At 48.9% G+C, this 17,379-nt stretch overlaps 1 protein-coding gene across 2 annotated transcripts in view; it reads right to left on the bottom strand.

Annotated features, from left to right (window-relative positions):
- Positions 1–17,379, bottom strand: part of RUNX1 (RUNX family transcription factor 1) — a gene marked incomplete at both ends in the record, with an annotated part of 157,731 nt that overhangs the window by 43,645 nt on the left and 96,707 nt on the right. For both annotated transcript variants that reach the window (XM_082277339.1, XM_082277340.1), the window contains one exon: positions 7,577–7,681. In XM_082277339.1, the coding sequence (XP_082133465.1) occupies positions 7,577–7,681 (105 nt within the window). The remainder of the gene's footprint in view (positions 1–7,576; positions 7,682–17,379) is intronic.

Raw genomic sequence — 17,379 nt, 5'->3', positions numbered from 1 at the left:
ATTCTTTCTGGTGTCTCCTCCCATTTTTACACGCTGTTCCTAATCTGTTCCATGATTAAGGAAGGCAGGGAAGATGTTTCCATCCTTCCACCTCTTTAGGATGTGTTTAAGTGATTTATGAGGACATCATGTCCTTGTAGGGCAGACAACTCCTGCCCTGATGATTCCAGTGCAGAGTCGAGACGGCCTCTCATGGAATCATGGAATGCTTTGGGTTGGGAGGGACCTTAAATCCCTGTCGTGGGCAGGGACACCTTCCACTATCCCAGATTGCTCCAACCTGGCCTTGGGCACTGCCAGGGATCCAGGGGCAGCCCCAGCTGCTCTGGGCACCCTGTGCCAGGGCCTGCCCACCCTGCCAGGGAACAATTCCTGCCCAATCTCCCATCCAGCCCTGCCCTCTGGCACTGAGAAGCCATTCCCTGGCTCCTGGCCCTCCTCCCCTTGTGAAAAATCCCTCTGCAGCTCTCCTGGAGCCCCTTTAGGCCCTGGAAGAACCCAATTCTCTCCCAAGCATTCTCTCCCTCACGCTTTGCACACCCTGGCACAGCGCAGACACAGCATCAGCCTGAGCGAGATTTCTCATTAATGCTGAGAGAAAAGGCATTTCCTCATTGCAATTCCCAAAGAGCAGGAGCACAAATGGAGATGCAGAGCAAAAGGAAAGCGTTTTTTGCATTGTTCACCACGATGAAGCAAAAGCTGGTGGTGTTTTGTGTGGGCCTGCGAGGAGGGGATGCTACAGCTGATAATCCAGGGCAGGCAAAGCTGGGAGGAACTGCAGTGCAGGTGGATTTTCACTCTTTCCAGTTGTATTTTGAGAAAAAAAATAGGGGCTGTTCACCGAAAATGCTGCACAGCTTCCCGCAGCCTTTCCCTCACACACGTGGTGTTTTGGGGAACTCATAAATAAGGAATCTCCTCAAAAACTGAGGTTTAAAAAAAGGTCTAGCACTGCCAAATTCTTCTTTGGCAAACAGGAGCGTCTGAGCTCTCCAGGAGGGGTGGAAGTTTCCCTCTCCCTTCTCCCAGCCCCCTCAGGAGCTGAGGAAGAGGAGACCCTGTCTCCCACCTCCTGTGGGGAGCTGGGTGAAGGGATTAGGACACAGAGGGAAGGAAAACTCTGAAGGAAAACTTCTCATCTGCCAATCCTGAGGACCAGTGTGATTGATGCTCCAACAGCCCAGCTTTGCCAGCAAATCTCCTTCTGGGAAGGGTAAAGGCAAAAGAACTCCCTAAAACCCACAACAGGCAGCTCCACTGCAGGATCCAGTTCCAGGCCCATCCTTTCCCAGCCCCAGCATCTGCTTCAAAGCTTTTATTCCCTCACGTTTTCCTATTCCTATGGAAAATGTTCTCCCTTCCCAAAAGATCTCCATCTTGTTCACTGATTTGAACAGCTACAAAACCTTTGTAGTGAGTGCAGGAGAAAGTCAGGCTTAGTGAAACACGTTCAGAAATAATCTAATCTGCATTCAGCTGATCCTGGTTTTGTCACAGCTCAGAGCACTTCCCACTGATTTCAGCAGAGAGATATCAAGGAAGGTCACCAAAATGATTTGATTTGAAATCCCATTCATTCAAGAGGGGTGAAAAAAGAGCTGTGTGGGATGAAGTGACTGAGAAAAGGAGTTGAAATAATTTCTGCAGGAGTGGGCCAGACTTTACTTCATCCCTAACCCACAGTGCAGCAGCTCTGGCTTCCCGTGTCCCTGATTTCTCAGGGAAGGAGCTTGTCCTGTCAACACTTCTATGTTTCAATAAAAAAAAGCCAAATAATTTGGGAAGCAAATACATAGGATCTCCTGCACTCCCAGAAAAGCAGTGTTGTCACCAGGTTTCCTGCTCCACATATTTCAGTATTTTATTGAACTAAATAAATTACAAATTCCCTGCCTCACATCACCCAATCTCAGCTCTCCTGACTCAGCAGTGAGACTGAAAAATGCCAGGGAAAGGAATCCCATTCCATAAGGAAAAGGAGTGTCTGCACCATGAAACCTCAAGGATGGGAGTATTAAAAACCTACTGAGGTCCAACTTCTTGATAGGACATAAAGGATCCTCACCACCACTGCTCTGCCAGAGAGTGCCAGGCATTCCCATAAATTTAATAATCCTTTGCACTGCCAACCAGTTAAAGTCCATCAATTCCATCCAGTACATCAAGGGGCTACAAAAAGGATGGAGAGGGATTTTCACCAGGGCATGGAGTGACAGGAGAACAGGGAATGGCTTCAAACTGACAGAGAGCAGGGTTAGATGGGATTTAAGGAAGAAGGACAGCTCAGGAGTGGCTGGAAGCTTGCCATGAAATAATCATCTTTCACTTATAGCTCCAGAAAAAAGGCCTTGAAACCAAGATTCCTGCCTTTCCTTAATGAGATCTTCATCTGTTAGAATTCAGAGATTCAGAAATTTTGTTCAGAATTTTTAAAAAAATTAGAAGCATGTATTGGAAATGAGGTGACTTTGCTTTCCTACAGAATTTGTATCATGGAGTGGTTTGGGTTGGGAGGGACCTCAAATCTCATCCAGTGCCACCCCTGCCATGGCAGGGACACCTCCCACTGTGCCAGGCTGCTCCAAGCCCCAATGTCCAGCCTGGCCTTGGGCACTGCCAGGGATCCAGGGGCAGCCCCAGCTGCTCTGGGCACCCTGTGCCAGGGCCTGCCCACCCTGCCAGGGAACAATTCCTGCCCAATCTCCCATCCAGCCCTGCCCTCTGGCACTGGGAAGCCATTCCCTGGCTCCTGGCCCTCCATGCCTTGGGAATTGTCTCTCTCCAGGTTTCCTGCAGCTCCTTCAGGCCCTGCAAGGCCACCCTGAGCTCAGCCCAAAGCTTCTCCTCTCCAGGTGAACAATCCCAGCTCTCGCAGCCTTTCCTCCCAGCAGAGCTGCTCCATCCCTCTGCTCATCCTGCTGCCTCCTCTGGCCTCTCTCCAGCAGCTCCACGGCCTCCCTATGCTGGGACCTCCTTCATGTCTTTTCTCCTAAGCAGCTCCCAGACCCGGTAATTCCAGGTGAAGCGAAGGATCTGATAATCCACCACTGAAATTTATGTGCTGGCTGTATTCCAATAACAAAATGCTTCACTTTTATGGTTTCTAAGTTGTTACTTGGTACAATTCAGTCTCTGTTTCCAAAATATGAGGCACTTGCAGCAGAAAATGAGCAAGAAATAAAGGCATTAATATTATTTCAGCCCATTGGGATGAAAAGGCTTTTTTTGGGGAACAGTTTGAATTTTATTATTATTATATTATGAAAAGGTTCTTGGGATTTCCCTAAAAATGACCTCAGGCAGGGCAAGATTTCCTTCAGAACAGAACCAGCAGCTTTTTAGGCTCCTTCTTATCTCCCGTTCAGCAATATATTCCCTCTCTCCCCACTTCTCAGCATCCCACTCTTCAATAATTTTTTTTCCCCCTAAAGTATTTGGGAAAACTACAGGGAATAATCACATTAAATGCCCAGCTTAGCTTTAGACCAAGGCTAAATCCATGCAGCCTTTTCCTTTTGCATCATTTTCCGGCATCTGGGCCATGAGTGAATTTTTCAGAGCTATGTAGGTTAAAACAATTCAATGAGGAAAAGCAGGAAAAAGCAGTCAAAAGAAGAAAAAAACCTAATTTTTCTGCAGATGTACACAGTAGGTCAGATGGCCTAAGGGAAATATTTAATTTAAGGCTCAGACTATTTCTACCAAGTTTCCTAACCAAAAGTATTTTCATCAGGAGCACTACTCTTGATCTGGTTACTGCTAATGATTTTCCCCATGGACTTAGCTCATAAAAACAGAAATTGCTTTATGAATCATAGAGAAGTTGGAGAAGATGATGGGTTAGGTCATCCTGCCCTTCTCACTGACAGTGCAGCAGGATTTCTTTTCAGAAAGAAAAACCCCCAACATTTTGAAAATAAGCATTTATTCAGAAGCAGGGAATAAAAAAATCCTCAGTTCAAAAGAGGTTTTAAAAATCCATAATGAAAGCAGGGGAGGAAGAGCCAGGTTTTTAAGTACCTTGGCTCTCTCTACCAGCTGTGACAATCTGAGGAGAAGTTTTGTCTGGGTAGGCACGGACAGGAATCCAGTGGGAAAAAAAAAAGAAAATGTGGCAGTGCCACTGATGGGAATTTATCACAATTTTAAGTGAAAATTTAGACGTGCCAAGGTGCTGCTGGCTAAAGACCTGGATATCCCAGCAATAAGGACCTAGTGAACAATGGGATGTGCAGGAACACCATGTCCACAGGCCTTTGTGCAGAGCAAAGGTGGCCCTGGGACAGTGCTATTGTCACCTATTGTCACCTCCACATATCCCAGGGAGCCCAAAAGTCACAGAATCCCAGAAAGGTGGGCAGAGCCCCCCAGGATCACCCAGTGCCACCCCAGCAGCACCAGCAGCACCCCAAAGCCTGTCCCCAAGGGCCACATCCAGACTCCTCCTGAGCACTCCCAGAGACAGTGACTCCAGCACTCCCTGGGCACCTCATCCCAAGGCCTCACCACTCTGGCAGGGAAAAATTGTTTCTAATCCTTGATCTGAACCTCCCCTGGCCCCTTGCACTTATTGGAATCCAGGCTGTCTGAGAACCATCACAAACACAAAGGAAATGGATCAAAAACTCTCGCTGGAGTTGGTTTTAGAAAATGAATCAAAAATTCTCCCTGGAGCTGGTTTTGGACCTCAGCAGGTTTTTTTTTCTAGATCTCTGGAAGACAGCAGGATCTCATTTTATTCCCATTATTTCCACAGATCTCTGGTGAATCAGGAGAAAACACATCTCGGCCTGTTTGGAATTCCTTCAGCTCAAGTGAGTGAGTCATGGATCTGTGGGAATGTTCCCAAATATCGATTACTGAAACAAAACCACTTTAATCCAGCAGTTTTTGAATCCCATCCCAATCCAAGAAGGCTGATATCCTTCTAAATCCCTTCAGTCCACAGCTGGTTTGACAGGGCTCACCACAGATCCTGTGGGGGAGCCAGGCCCAATCCATGTCTCCATCAAAGGTACTTAGAGAAGAGACATTGCACTGGTCATGGCTGTGGCTCTGATTTGGAAACCTCGGTGAGAAGTCAAATTTGAGGACTTTGAAGCCCACTTAAAAATGAAGGGAGCGAAATATAATCACTGGAAAAGCTGGGAGAGCTGGGGGTGTTTGGCCTGGAGAGGAGAAGGCTCCAGGGAGAGCTCAGAGCCCCTTCCAGGGGTTATAAAAAGGAGGGAGAAGGACTTCTTATGCAGGCAGAGAGTGACTGGAAAAGAGGGAATGGTTTTAAACTGAAGGAAAGCAGGGTTAGATGGGATATTGGGAAGGAATTCCTGTTTGTGAGGGTGAGGAGGCCTTGGGAGAGGTTGTCCAGAGAGGTTGTGGACTCTCCATCCCTAATGGAATTCAAGGCCAGGTTGGACAGGACTTGGAGCACGTTGGGACAGTGGAAGGTGTCCCTGCCCATGGCAGGGAGTGGAATGAGATGATTTTTAAGGTCCCTTCCAACCCAACCCATTCCATGATTCCACAATCCCTTCTATGCTGTGTCACGAGTGACTCAGCAATAAAAAAGCTGTGAATTCCTACTGGGGGGAATTCCTCCGGTGGGAGTCCAACCTTTCCTCAGGAGATCCCTAAAACCTCCCTCACTGTGCAGCTGATTTGCCTCAAACAAGGGATATTAACTCCAAGGAAGCCTTTGCATACATTTGGGCCGGGCAGATACGTGTGCTGCTTCCGTATGGATCATATCTCCAGTTCCTTTTTAAAATGCAGAATCTTATTAAATATTAACTCTTCTCCCAACTGAAGAATCAATTTCCAGCAGCAGGTTTGCCTGCAGGAGGATTTTGTTTCAAGCAGATGCATATTCAAAGAACTGAAGTTTATTTGCTGTCTGCAAACGGTGAGCATGCCCAGGTGATTGCATATGCAAATCTGGAATTTGCATACACAAATAGCTTTTTTATGTGCACAGCTGCCTGGTTCACTGAGGATATTTTTCAGGGACAATTCAACCACAATTTAAATAAAAAACCCCAAACAACAAACCAAAGAAATAAGAATAAGTAAATAAGGAGCCTTACCCTGACAGAGTATTTGCTTTAAGGCCTGTCCTCAAATCCAAAAAATATAGGTCAAATTTTTCTGCTAAAACCATGGATCATGATGCAACTCAGGCAAATGAAGGCTCCAGAAGAAAACCTGAGTTTTCTAAGCTATTTTAGCTGAAATTTCAAACATTTCTTTCCTGGTTAAGCAGCCCCGAGCTGTGAGTCTCATTCCCTGGAGGGTGTTTGGGTCCTGCTGCTCTGCTCTCCCGGGACAATTCCACTTAAGCAACATCCAGAACTTCTGCCAAGAGTGTGGGAGGGGAGCAAAAAGCTCGTCCCAAACCTCAATTTACATTTTGATAACAATATGCAAATGCCCCACTCGGGGTAGTGACTGAGGCCAACGATTGCCTCTGGTGACCGGCAGAGACGCTGGGATCCCAGCTCGGGAAGGACGTGGAGCTGCTGGAGGGAGGCCAGAGGAGGCAGCAGGATGAGCAGAGGGATGGAGCAGCTCTGCTGGGAGGAAAGGCTGCGAGAGCTGGGATTGTTCAGCCTGGAGAGGAGAAGCTTTGGGCTGAGCTCAGGGTGGCCTTGCAGGGCCTGAAGGAGCTGCAGGAAAGCTGGAGAGAGACAATTCCCAAGGCATGGAGGGCCAGGAGCCAGGGAATGGCTTCCCAGCGCCAGAGGGCAGGGCTGGATGGGAGATTGGGCAGGAATTGTTCCCTGGCAGGGTGGGCAGGCCCTGGCACAGGGTGCCCAGAGCAGCTGGGGCTGCCCCTGGATCCCTGGCAGTGCCCAAGGCCAGGCTGGACATTGGGGCTTGGAGCAGCCTGGCACAGTGGGAGGTGTCCCTGCCCATGGTTTGTGTTGGAATGAGATGATCCTGAAGATCCCTTCCTTCCCAAACTATTCCCTGATTCTGTGATGTCTCCTCACACATCTGCTCCACCCTCACTCCATTTCACCCAGACAGAACTGTCTGTCCTCAGCACCTGGACAAAACAACCACCTGTGTGCAAGGCTCGGGCCTACCCTGGGAATGTCAAATCCTTCAGCTCCTCCTTGTGCTTAATTCCTTTAAAAAAGGGAAGAAAGAAAGAAAGGAGGAAGGATTTGCTGTCTGTGCAAATAGATGGGAGCTCCCAAGCTGTCCCAAGCTGAGGTTCAGGGAACTCCAGGAAGCAGCAACCATGGGATTTATTCCTGTTTGCAGGGTGGCTGAGCCTGAAGGGTTTGATCAATGCCCATATTGGTTTTCAATGCTTTAAAATCCTCTTAACATCTGAAAAGCAAGAAATGATGTGCAAGTTATTCACTGCCCACCTTTTACCAGCATCCCTTCTGTCAGCTCTTGGAGATGAGCCAAGCCATGCCTGGCTGGATATTTCAGAAATGCAAGTCACTGGATCAGCTGGACACCAGTGAAAAAGAAAACCTCAGGAAGGCAGAATTAAAAAATTTAAAAAAAAAAAAATTCAATCAGTTTATCCCTCTGGAAATTCTCTCCTGAGCTCACTTACTTCTGGGTTCCCGAGGTCCATCCACGGTGATCTTGATGGCTCTGTGGTATGTGGCTACTTGGGGAGGATTTGTGAACACCGTGATAGTCAGAGTGAAGCTTTTCCCTGCAACAGGAAAAAAAGATATTGTTACTGAGCAAAAAAATCTCTGAGCAAGTGTTGAGAAAAGCAAACTCCACATTTCTGGTGGAGCTCGAACACCCTGCAAGGCACTAAAAGGTTTTATGGGGTGTAGAATCCTGGTGCTGGATTCATTCCCTCTGTGGCAACTGCTCAAAGCTTTCAGGGAAACAAAATTAATTTGTATTTAAATCACCTACACTCTGTTTGTGAAAAAAAAAAAAAAAAAGGAGGTTACCCCTTAACAGTCAGGGTTTATCTGATATTCCTGACGCTGGGGTGTTATCTGTGCTTTCTGAAGGGAGTTCGTTCAGGGAGGCTGGGAAATCGTGGCTGGCTTTTCCAAAAGTGCCACGGGAATCTGAGCAACAGCTCTTGTTAAAATGAAAGAGAAGTGGGTGCTCAGATCCCCCAGGCAGGTTGTAAAATCCCACACTCTGTGGCTGAGGCCAGCAGGAGATCAATTCCATATTGTGAAGCAGAGCCCTCTGAAAATCAGCTGCTACTGCAGTGCCAAGAAAGAAGGGAATGGAAAAATTAAAAAAAAAATCCCTACAGCTCGTCCACAGAGAATTAAAACATTTCATGGAGCCACAGCAGAGTGTAAAGCTCAGTTCTTCTATTATTCACTAAGAAAACTGCAAAGGTCTTTTCCAAATCGCTCTGTGCATGGGATGGCTCTGCTTCGGGAAAAGAACTGCTGCCCCTGGATTTACTCCTGGCGTTTTTTAAAGAACAGAGACAACATTCTGCATCTTTGATAAGACCTCAAATGATGGTGTTGGCCTTGGCAGCAAGAAAACCATTGCCTGGCAGCAGCTTCAGCATCGTTATCTCAGCATCACAGAGGACTCAGAGGCTGACAGGAATCTCTGTTATCAGCCAGAGACCTCAGGAGACATCACCCCGAGTTGGAGCAGCAGGAATTGTTGTAAGAAAATTGAGGTTCTGCTCCCTCATTTCCCCACCTGAATGTGGGGTTTCTTCCCTTCCACCCATTTTTATAGTTTGCTTCAGTGAGCTCTATAAATAAGGCTAAACTTGAAGGGAAATGTAAACAGAAGTGCCTGCCTGCAGCAGCGATATTCCCCTTCCCAAGGAGCATTCCCTGGCAGCTCAGCCCTGCCCTTAGCGCAGCTCCCGCTGCGGCGCTGCAGCGACATCGCAAACCTGCTCCTGGAAATTGTCCTCATCGCATCCCTGGGAATTTGGGACTCAGCCTCCCACCCCTGCCCTGGGGAGGAGGAGCTGTGGGGAGGTGAAGAGTCTTGGCCAGGATCTCACAGGAAGCCAAGGATGGAACCACTTGGCTGCTGCAGCTAAACCCGGCTCTAAGCTGGAATCACCACCAGAAGCTGAACGAAAGCCTTGCAAATCCCAGGGTCTTCCCACATCCTCGCTAACCAGCAGTCCTGGAGATGGATGGAATTGTAAACATCACTTCACATCCCTCTCTCAGGGCCTACATCTCCCCCAGCAAGGATGGCTGAGCTCCTGACATCCTTTAAATAGCAAATTCTGTGATAAAGCTTTACAGCTTTGTTCATCTTTCCCTGCCTGCACAGCAGATGAGGCATCAGTAATAAAGTTTGATAAATTCCCTCCCAAAAACTTTATCACCCATCAGAGAGGCACCTGTAGATCACAGAACCACAGAGAATTCTGAGCTGGGACACACAAGGATCATCCAGCGTAGCTCTCAAGTGAATGGCCCGTACAGGGATCTTCCTCCTTTCCAAAATATAATTCCCTGTATCACTACATGCAACAGCTAGACCACTAAAACAGAGAGAGAATTTAAAAATATACTTTGTCCTCTGGACGAAGCTGCAGTGTTTCCACCTCGCTCCCAGTCTGGGGTTTATTTTGACACCTGCTGCTCTGCTAGAACACAGAGTCAGTTTATTTCTTTAGAAGGCTCTGGAGAAGTTTCTATCTCGAAAATAACTGCAGGAAAAACCCCAATAACAGTGTAGCACAACATGGCCATAATTCCAGTCTGTTAAACCAGAATAACAAAGAGGGAGAAACCCACAAGGATCATCCAGCGCAGCTCTCAAGTGAATGGCCCGTACAGGGATCTTCCTCCTTTCCAAAATATAATTCCCTGTATCACTAAATACAACACTTACCACTAAAACAGAGAGAGAATTAAAAAATATACTTTGTCCTCTGGACGAAGCTGCAGCATTTCCATCTTGCTCCCAGTCTGGGGTTTATTTTGACAACTGCTCTGTTAAAGCACGGAGTCAATTTATTTCTTTAGAAGGCTCTGGAGAAGTTTCTATCTCGAAAACAACTGCAGGAAAACCCCCAATAACAATGGAGCACAACGTGGCCACATTACCAGGCTACAAAAGCAGAATAAAGCAGAAGAGGGAGCAGGATTTCATTTTTTAAAGGATTTTTTTACAGAACAGACTCCACCAAGCCCGTGTGGGGCTATGACACGAGCTGGCAGGAGCAAGAAGACACTTGGGTTACTCCTTGCTGCCAGCAGACTGCTCATTAACCACAACCTGGTTAACCACAGCCCGTGGAACCATAAACCTGGGTGTCACTCACCAACAATTCTGCCCAGGTTTTATTCCCTGGTTCTTCTGTCCCATTTCCATCCAGCTTTATTAAGTGGTTTTATCGCTCCTGCATTATTCAGCATTTATGGGGCTGGTTAACACAGGTTATGATTGGAGGGATTGTTAGTCAAATGTGGGGTTTATGGGTATTCCTGGTTTGGGATGACAGCAGGGCCAGAAATGTCTCCTCCTGGCTTTGATGTGTGATGATACAGATTTTATTTCCAACAACACTTGCTAAGACACCCAGAGTGTGTCTGCACAGACAGATTGCCCAAAACTGACTCAGAGAGGTCCTGACCTTGCTGGTGACTGGAAAAAGGGACCAAACACCCCCAAAAGTCATCGTGGAACTCTGGCCTTGTTTGGATGCCTCCGGGAGTCACACTGAAAGTGTCACAGCAGTCACAGCAAGCCAGCAGCATGAGCTAACATCAAAATCTGAGAGCCTCTGGGTTCAACATTCCCATAAATCTGTGGAAAACCACCCAGAAATCAGCTCAGGTCTCTGTGGATGGAAGCCAATCGTTCCTGGGTCATCCTGGGAGTCTTTGAAGGGGGTGAAAGGGGTTTTGGGGTGCAAGAGCCACTTGAGACCCTGTTTCTCTCTGGAACTATCCCTGGTGGTTCCTAATACCAGGCACCTGGTGAGCACAAGGATGAAATTCTCCAGAGGTTGGATAGGCCTCTCCCTTTGGAAACCCTTCCCACGAACATCAAGGCCTCAAATGTGTGAGGGCACAGCCCAGGACTCACTGCTTCCCTCAGCTCTTCCCTCCCAACCAGGGGAGGAAAAATTGCTTGGGAATGTTTGTTATTGTAAGAGCTGTAAGGTCAGAACCCTTCCAGAAAAAGCAATGGAAACAGTGGCAGTCCTGGCTGGGATACAAGGCTGAGCTTGGAAATGTTGTCTGGACACTCTGTTGGGGGGCTTGATAGAGACTGGACCTCGAAAGTGACCTCAAGTGTCACTGATTTGGCAGCTGAAGCCACGGAATCCCAGGATCCCTGAGGCTGGAAAAGCCCTCCCAGCCCAGCCAGGCCCAGCTGTGCCCCATGCCCACCTTGTCCCCAGCCCAGAGCACTGAGTGCCACCTCCAGCCCTTCCTGGGACACCTCCAGGGATGGGCACTCCAGACCTCAGATGGATTCTGAATTGTCCCCACATGACTTCACAGGATTGCTCAGGAGGTCCCTTGAGACTGAGCAAAACTGAGAGGACTTCAGAGGAAGCACAAAGCACAAAGTTCTACCTGGCAGGAGGAGAGGGAACGGCCTCAGGCTGGGCCAGGGCAGGCTCAGGGTGGACAGCAGCAGGAATTTCCCCATGGAAAGGGAGCTCAGGCCTTGGCAGGGGCTGCCCAGGGAGGTTTGGAGTGCCCATGCCTGGAGGTGTCCCAGGAAGGGCTGGAGGTGGCACTCAGTGCTCTGGGCTGGGGACAAGGTGGGCATGGGGCACAGCTGGGCCTGGCTGGGCTGGGAGGGCTTTTCCAGCCTCAGGGATCCTGGGATTCTGTGCTATTGCCCCTTCAACCCAGGCCATTCCATGACTCCATGATCAACCCCCAAGACTGAAGCATCTGATGGTGTTTTGCCTGTGCCCTGCACTGAAATCCAGGAATCTGAAGCCCCTATTCCGTGTCCACCCCACCTCCAGAGGCTGGAGCAGAACCAGCTCCCATCCAGCACGATTTCAGTGGTCTCCAGAAGTGCCCTGAAGAGCTCTAGAGGGAGCAAGAGGCTCGTGAGCTGCGGCCCCTGGGAATGTCTGAGAGGAACCAAGGGGGAAAGAATGAATCCCGGGTGACACCAGGGTCACATGAAGCTCCTGTGTCCTGCTTGAGTCATCCCTGAGCAGCGTCACCATCAGCTGGGGCTGCAGGGGGGAGGAACACTTCAAATAAAAGTGGCTGCATGGGCTGATGGAAAAGGGAGTGAGAACTGTTGGGAAAAGAGGCCGCAACTTGAACTTCTCACTTCATTTTGATCCACTTCTTTCTCTGGCAGACAAAGCCATTGAATCCATGGATAAAGGGTGATCCCAATGGGAACAGTAAAGAATGGAGTGAAACCTTCAGAAATTTGGGTGTGGAAGGGGGAGAAAAAGGCAGGCAAAGGGATGATGAGGTCGGTGTAGTCACTGCCTTTTACTTTTTGGCTTTGTTCTAATGAACATTTGTGCCATTAAATTTGGTTTGGTTGGTTGGGGGTTTCTTTTCCTTTTTAAAAAATTGTTGCAGTGAATTATTAGATAAAAAGAAAGAAAAAAAAAAGAAGGAAAGCAGCTGAGAATGTCTGTGCTGACAAGGACAAAAGGTACAGGTGGAAAACTATGAAATGTAAGGCACAAATGCAACACAAATGACATTACAGCCATTTCTGTGCTATTAGGGAGAGAATTCCAGGTTCTAGGAAGAATGATGATGATTTTATTTGGGGTTTTTTTATCCAGCTTCTACTTTTTAGCCCCTGTGTACCGCTATTAAACCACGCTAAATGATCCATTTTCCCCATCTTTATGGTTCCCTACAGCGTCTCCCTGGCTCTCTGCCAAAGCCAGGAGCTCTCCTGCATTTAAACATCTCCAGGATGCCATCCACACATTCCATATCCATCCCCCAACGTCAGCTCCCAGACACTGGGGCCAACTGTGGCTGGTTCTTATCTCTGAGCACTCCAAATCTGATCCACAGGATGAGGAGGGCTGATATCACTTGACCCTTCATGAGTTAACTGCTGCTCATCCCAGGAGTGAAAGGGTTTTGCAGGTGTTCAAAGCCTGCACGAGGCAAAATTCTGTGCTCAGGTGGTGGCTTTTTTTCTCCTGCCACCAGTGATGCTTTGGCACAGAATAAAACTTTGCCTCTTCTGTTTGATCTGCTGCTGTCTCGTCAGAAAAAAAAACCCAAGCAGCTGCAGCTGGAGCAAGAGGCATCCGAAAAAACACCGTGATTTGTTTACCAGCAGCACCACAGAAGCCACTGGATTTAAATATGAAATAAAGCTGTTATTGACCTCAGCTGCTCCGAGCTGGAAATGGTTTGTTAATTGTGACCACCGCAGACCAACGGTCCCAACACCCAAATGAGGGTGGTGGCTCCAAAAAAGTCCTCCAGGGAGAACTTAGAGCCTCTTGCGGTGCCTAAAGGGGCTCCAAAACAGCTGCAGAGGGACTTGGGACAAGGCATGGAGGGACAGGAATAGTTTAAGATGGAGGAAGGAAGGGTTAGATGGGATTTTTGGGAAGGAATTCCCTGTGAGAGAGGGAGGCCCTGGCATAGAAAAGTTGTGGCTGCCCCTGGATCCCTGGAAGTGTCCAAGGCTAGCTTGGAGCAGCCTGGGGTGCTGGAAGGTGTCCCTGCCCATGGCACTGGATGATTTTTAAGTTCCCTTCCAACCCAAACCATTCCACGATTCCAAAACTCCCCATGCAAATCAGTCACAGGGGGAAACGGAGCTGCTTGTGCATTTTTATGGATTTTTTTTTAGGGTTTAAGCACGTGTCAAGCTGGAAATTTGGGAAATACAAGCCCTTCCCTCCTTCCAGAGCAGCCTGGCTCAGATAAACCCGTGCTTGGGAACGTTTCTGCCGAGTGCCTCACTCCAGGAAGTTCTTCTCTCTGTGTTTACACAGCATCTCCTTACCCAGAATGAAATCTCCAGTGCTCTAAATCAATAAGTGTTTTGTTCTGGATTTCTGTGGGGCCAAAAGGGGTCCTGCTGCAAACTGGAACCCCCAGAAATACTGGATTTGTTGTGCAATAAGGGTGGAAAAGCAGCTCGGTCCTGCAGGAAAATGTCTGCTGCTGGCTTTTTCTTTTTCCTGTCCTTCCCAGCTCCCAAATCCTGATTTTTTTTGCAATAAGGGTGGAAAAGCAGCTCACCCCTGCAGGAATATGTCTGCTTCTGTTTTTTCCCTGTTCCTTTCCTCCCCAGCTCCCAAATCCTGATTTTTTTTTTTGCAATAAGGGTGGAAAAGCAGCTCATTCCTGCAGGAATATTGTTGGTGTTGGCTTTTCCCCTTCCCTTTCCTTCTCAGCTCCCAAATCCTGAATTTTTTTTGACAATAAAGGTGGAAAAGCAGCTCACCCCTGCAGGAATATATCTGCTTCTGGTTTTTCCCTGTTCCTTTCCTTCTCAGCTCCCAAATCCTGAATTTTTTTTGACAATAAAGGTGGAAAAGCAGCTCATTCCTGGAGAAACATGGCTGATGCTGGCTCTTTCCCTTTCCCTTTCCTTCCCAGCTCCCTGCAGCACTCCAGACATGCCCTCCACACTCTTTTCCTCCCATTCTCCATGGTTTTTCCTGGCTGCCAATTCCATTGCTGGGGTGGAAAGCAGCAGAGCTGCTGTGGGATTCCCAGAGCCGGGAGGCCAGGAGAAGGTTGTGTCTTGGGGTGGAATCCTTTCAATTATTTTGGTGAAGCCAAAATGATGGTGCTCAGCCAAAATGCACCAATTATTGTGGCACTTTTAACCCGAGGCAACACAGGAATTACATTGAGCAACCCAAATTACATCACTGAAATCAAGCAACGTTAATAGAGACGTTGTCAAGCTCAGCAGGCACTCAAACTGAATTTTACCTTATCTGGGTGATAAGGGAAGTCCCTGTCACTCAGGTGGAGATTTTCCCTGCCAGTCTGCTTCTTCCAGAAGTCAAAAATATCATCCCGAGCTGCAGACATGAAATATTGACCCAGGAAGCTGCTGCTGCACTCGGTGTTATTTTCCAGCTGTTCAAACCAAGCTGACTCAGGCCCTGAGTTTTGCTGCTACCTGGGATCTCAATTCTGTGCAGGAGATGTGAATATACTCCCAAAAAAACACCTGGGAGGAGTCTCAGGTTCCATGAAAAGAGAAAAGTCATCACAGGCAGGTTCCTTGCAGGAGGCCAGAGCTGCTGCCAAGTGGCAGAATCAAGGGATGAAAAGACTCTGGGAGATGCTCAGAGGAGTTTCAAGCGGATCCCAGGATACCAAAAGAGCACAAATATCTTGGGGAGCTTCCCTGGAGAAGTCTGGGGCTGCTCCCTGAAAGCTCAGCTCCCTCAAGGAGATGGGAGGGAGGTTCCAAAGTTGCTTTTTCCCTCTTTTGAGGTACCAACATTCAAACCCCTTTCCTCGGAGAAACTTTCACCTGATGGGATGAACACCCAGCATCCCAGAAACGCGCCAGTGCCACTTTTAAAATCCCATTTCTACCCGAATGCTGCTTTTTGTCCCTTCCTGGAGCAAGCACCACCTTCAGCATTTCACCTGGAGCCCTCAGAAGCCTCTCCCTTGCAGGACAGGGATTGCTCACCCTGCCAAGCGTTGCAAGGGTGGGACTGAGCTCACTGAAACAGCCACGATTTTTCTGTCTGTGGGGTTTTTTTTGGGGGCGGGGGGGGGACACAGATGTTTACACTCGAATTTGACAATTTGTGCGCAGCCAGTTTCGCTTCTGTGCTGCTGAGGGGTTTCACTTCCCCAGGCTGTGTGCGTGGTGATGACACCACCCTGTGTTAATCCCTTCCCTGACAGCCAGACGGAGGGTGGAAAAGGGCAGCCTGGTGGCACCTGATGGCCCTTCCCTCCTCCAGCAGCTCGGGTTGGGTGTGCATTCCTTGCAAAAGTTCGTGGCTGTGCTGGGAGAGAGGAGTCTCAGCCGGATTCCTGTGATCTCCCTCTCTCAGGTTGCTGCTTCTGCCACCTTCATGGGATTTTTCCTGTGAATGTGCTTGAGCAGAGATGCCACAAAAGCACAGTTTGTTCTGTTTAGAGAATACAAATATGTGGCAGTTGAGTAGCAGGAGATCCTGGATGTGGGTGGGAAATGGTTGTGGCCATGGATCAGGAAGGAGCTGTGGCAGAAGACAGGAAAATAACTCTGAGAATCTCGGAGAGGATATAAACAAAAGAGGACATAAAAAAGAGGAGGGCTCTGAAGACAGGATGCCCTACAGCAGAATGCCAGAATGGTTTGGGGTGGAAGGGACCTTAAAGCCCATCCCATCCCACCCCTGCCATGGCAGGGACACCTCCCACTGTGCCAGGCTGCTCCAAGCCCCAATGTCCAGCCTGGCCTTGGGCACTGCCAGGGATCCAGGGGCAGCCCCAGCTGCTCTGGGCACCCTGTGCCAGGGCCTGCCCACCCTGCCAGGGAACAATTCCTGCCCAATCTCCCATCCAGCCCTGCCCTCTGGCACTGGGAAGCCATTCCCTGGCTCCTGGCCCTCCATGCCTTGGGAATTGTCTCTCTCCAGCTTTCCTGCAGCTCCTTCAGGCCCTGCAAGGCCACCCTGAGCTCAGCCCAAAGCTTCTCCTCTCCAGGCTGAACAATCCCAGCTCTCGCAGCCTTTCCTCCCAGCAGAGCTGCTCCATCCCTCTGCTCATCCTGCTGCCTCCTCTGGCCTCTCTCCAGCAGCTCCACGTCCTCCCTGTGCTGGTCCCAGGGCTGGGGCAGCTCTGCAGGTGGGCTCTCACCTGGGCACAGGGGCACAGGGGCACAAAAGCCACCCCAGGGTGACACCCAGGAGCTGGCACAGCCATGAGTCACCTCTGTCTGCCAACACCAACAACCCCTGAGACCAAACCACTGGAATGCCCTGTGTGGTGATGGCCAATTCCACAGTGGGACTATTTGGAGTTGTGGGAGGAATTTGGCTGCCAGGACCATGATTTGTGTTTCAGCATCCTGAGGTCCTGTGGAAAGCCCAGTTTCGGGCTTTGTGGTGGAGGTGGTTTCTGTGGATGTCTCTGCAGCAGAGTTACCCCAATCTCTTGGATGGTTTCCCTTTCTGCCCTCAAAGACAATCCCAGTGACCTGCTGGAGCTGCATTTTTGGGGTGGGATGCTGCCTGAGACTGGAAGCCTGCAGATCAAGTTTCCAAAAGGGATGAAAGCATTAAATCCATGGAGCGAGGAGGAGGAAGGAAGACCTTTTAATGGAAAAGCCAAGCAGCTTCTACCTCTAAGTGGAGTAGCTGCAGCAACCACTATAAAATTCTCATGAACCTGGGTGGAGACAATAATTACAGCACAGAAAGAATGAAATGCTTGGGGTGCCTGGCCCCTGCACAAGTGGCAGCACAAGGAGATCTCAGCTGGAGCCTTTAGAAGCAAT

This window comes from Coloeus monedula, assembly GCF_965178545.1.
Source record: "Coloeus monedula genome assembly, chromosome: 3".
NCBI lineage: Eukaryota > Metazoa > Chordata > Aves > Passeriformes > Corvidae > Coloeus > Coloeus monedula.
The sequence above is the reverse complement of the archived record's forward strand: the minus strand, read 5'-3'. Positions and strand labels throughout refer to the sequence as shown.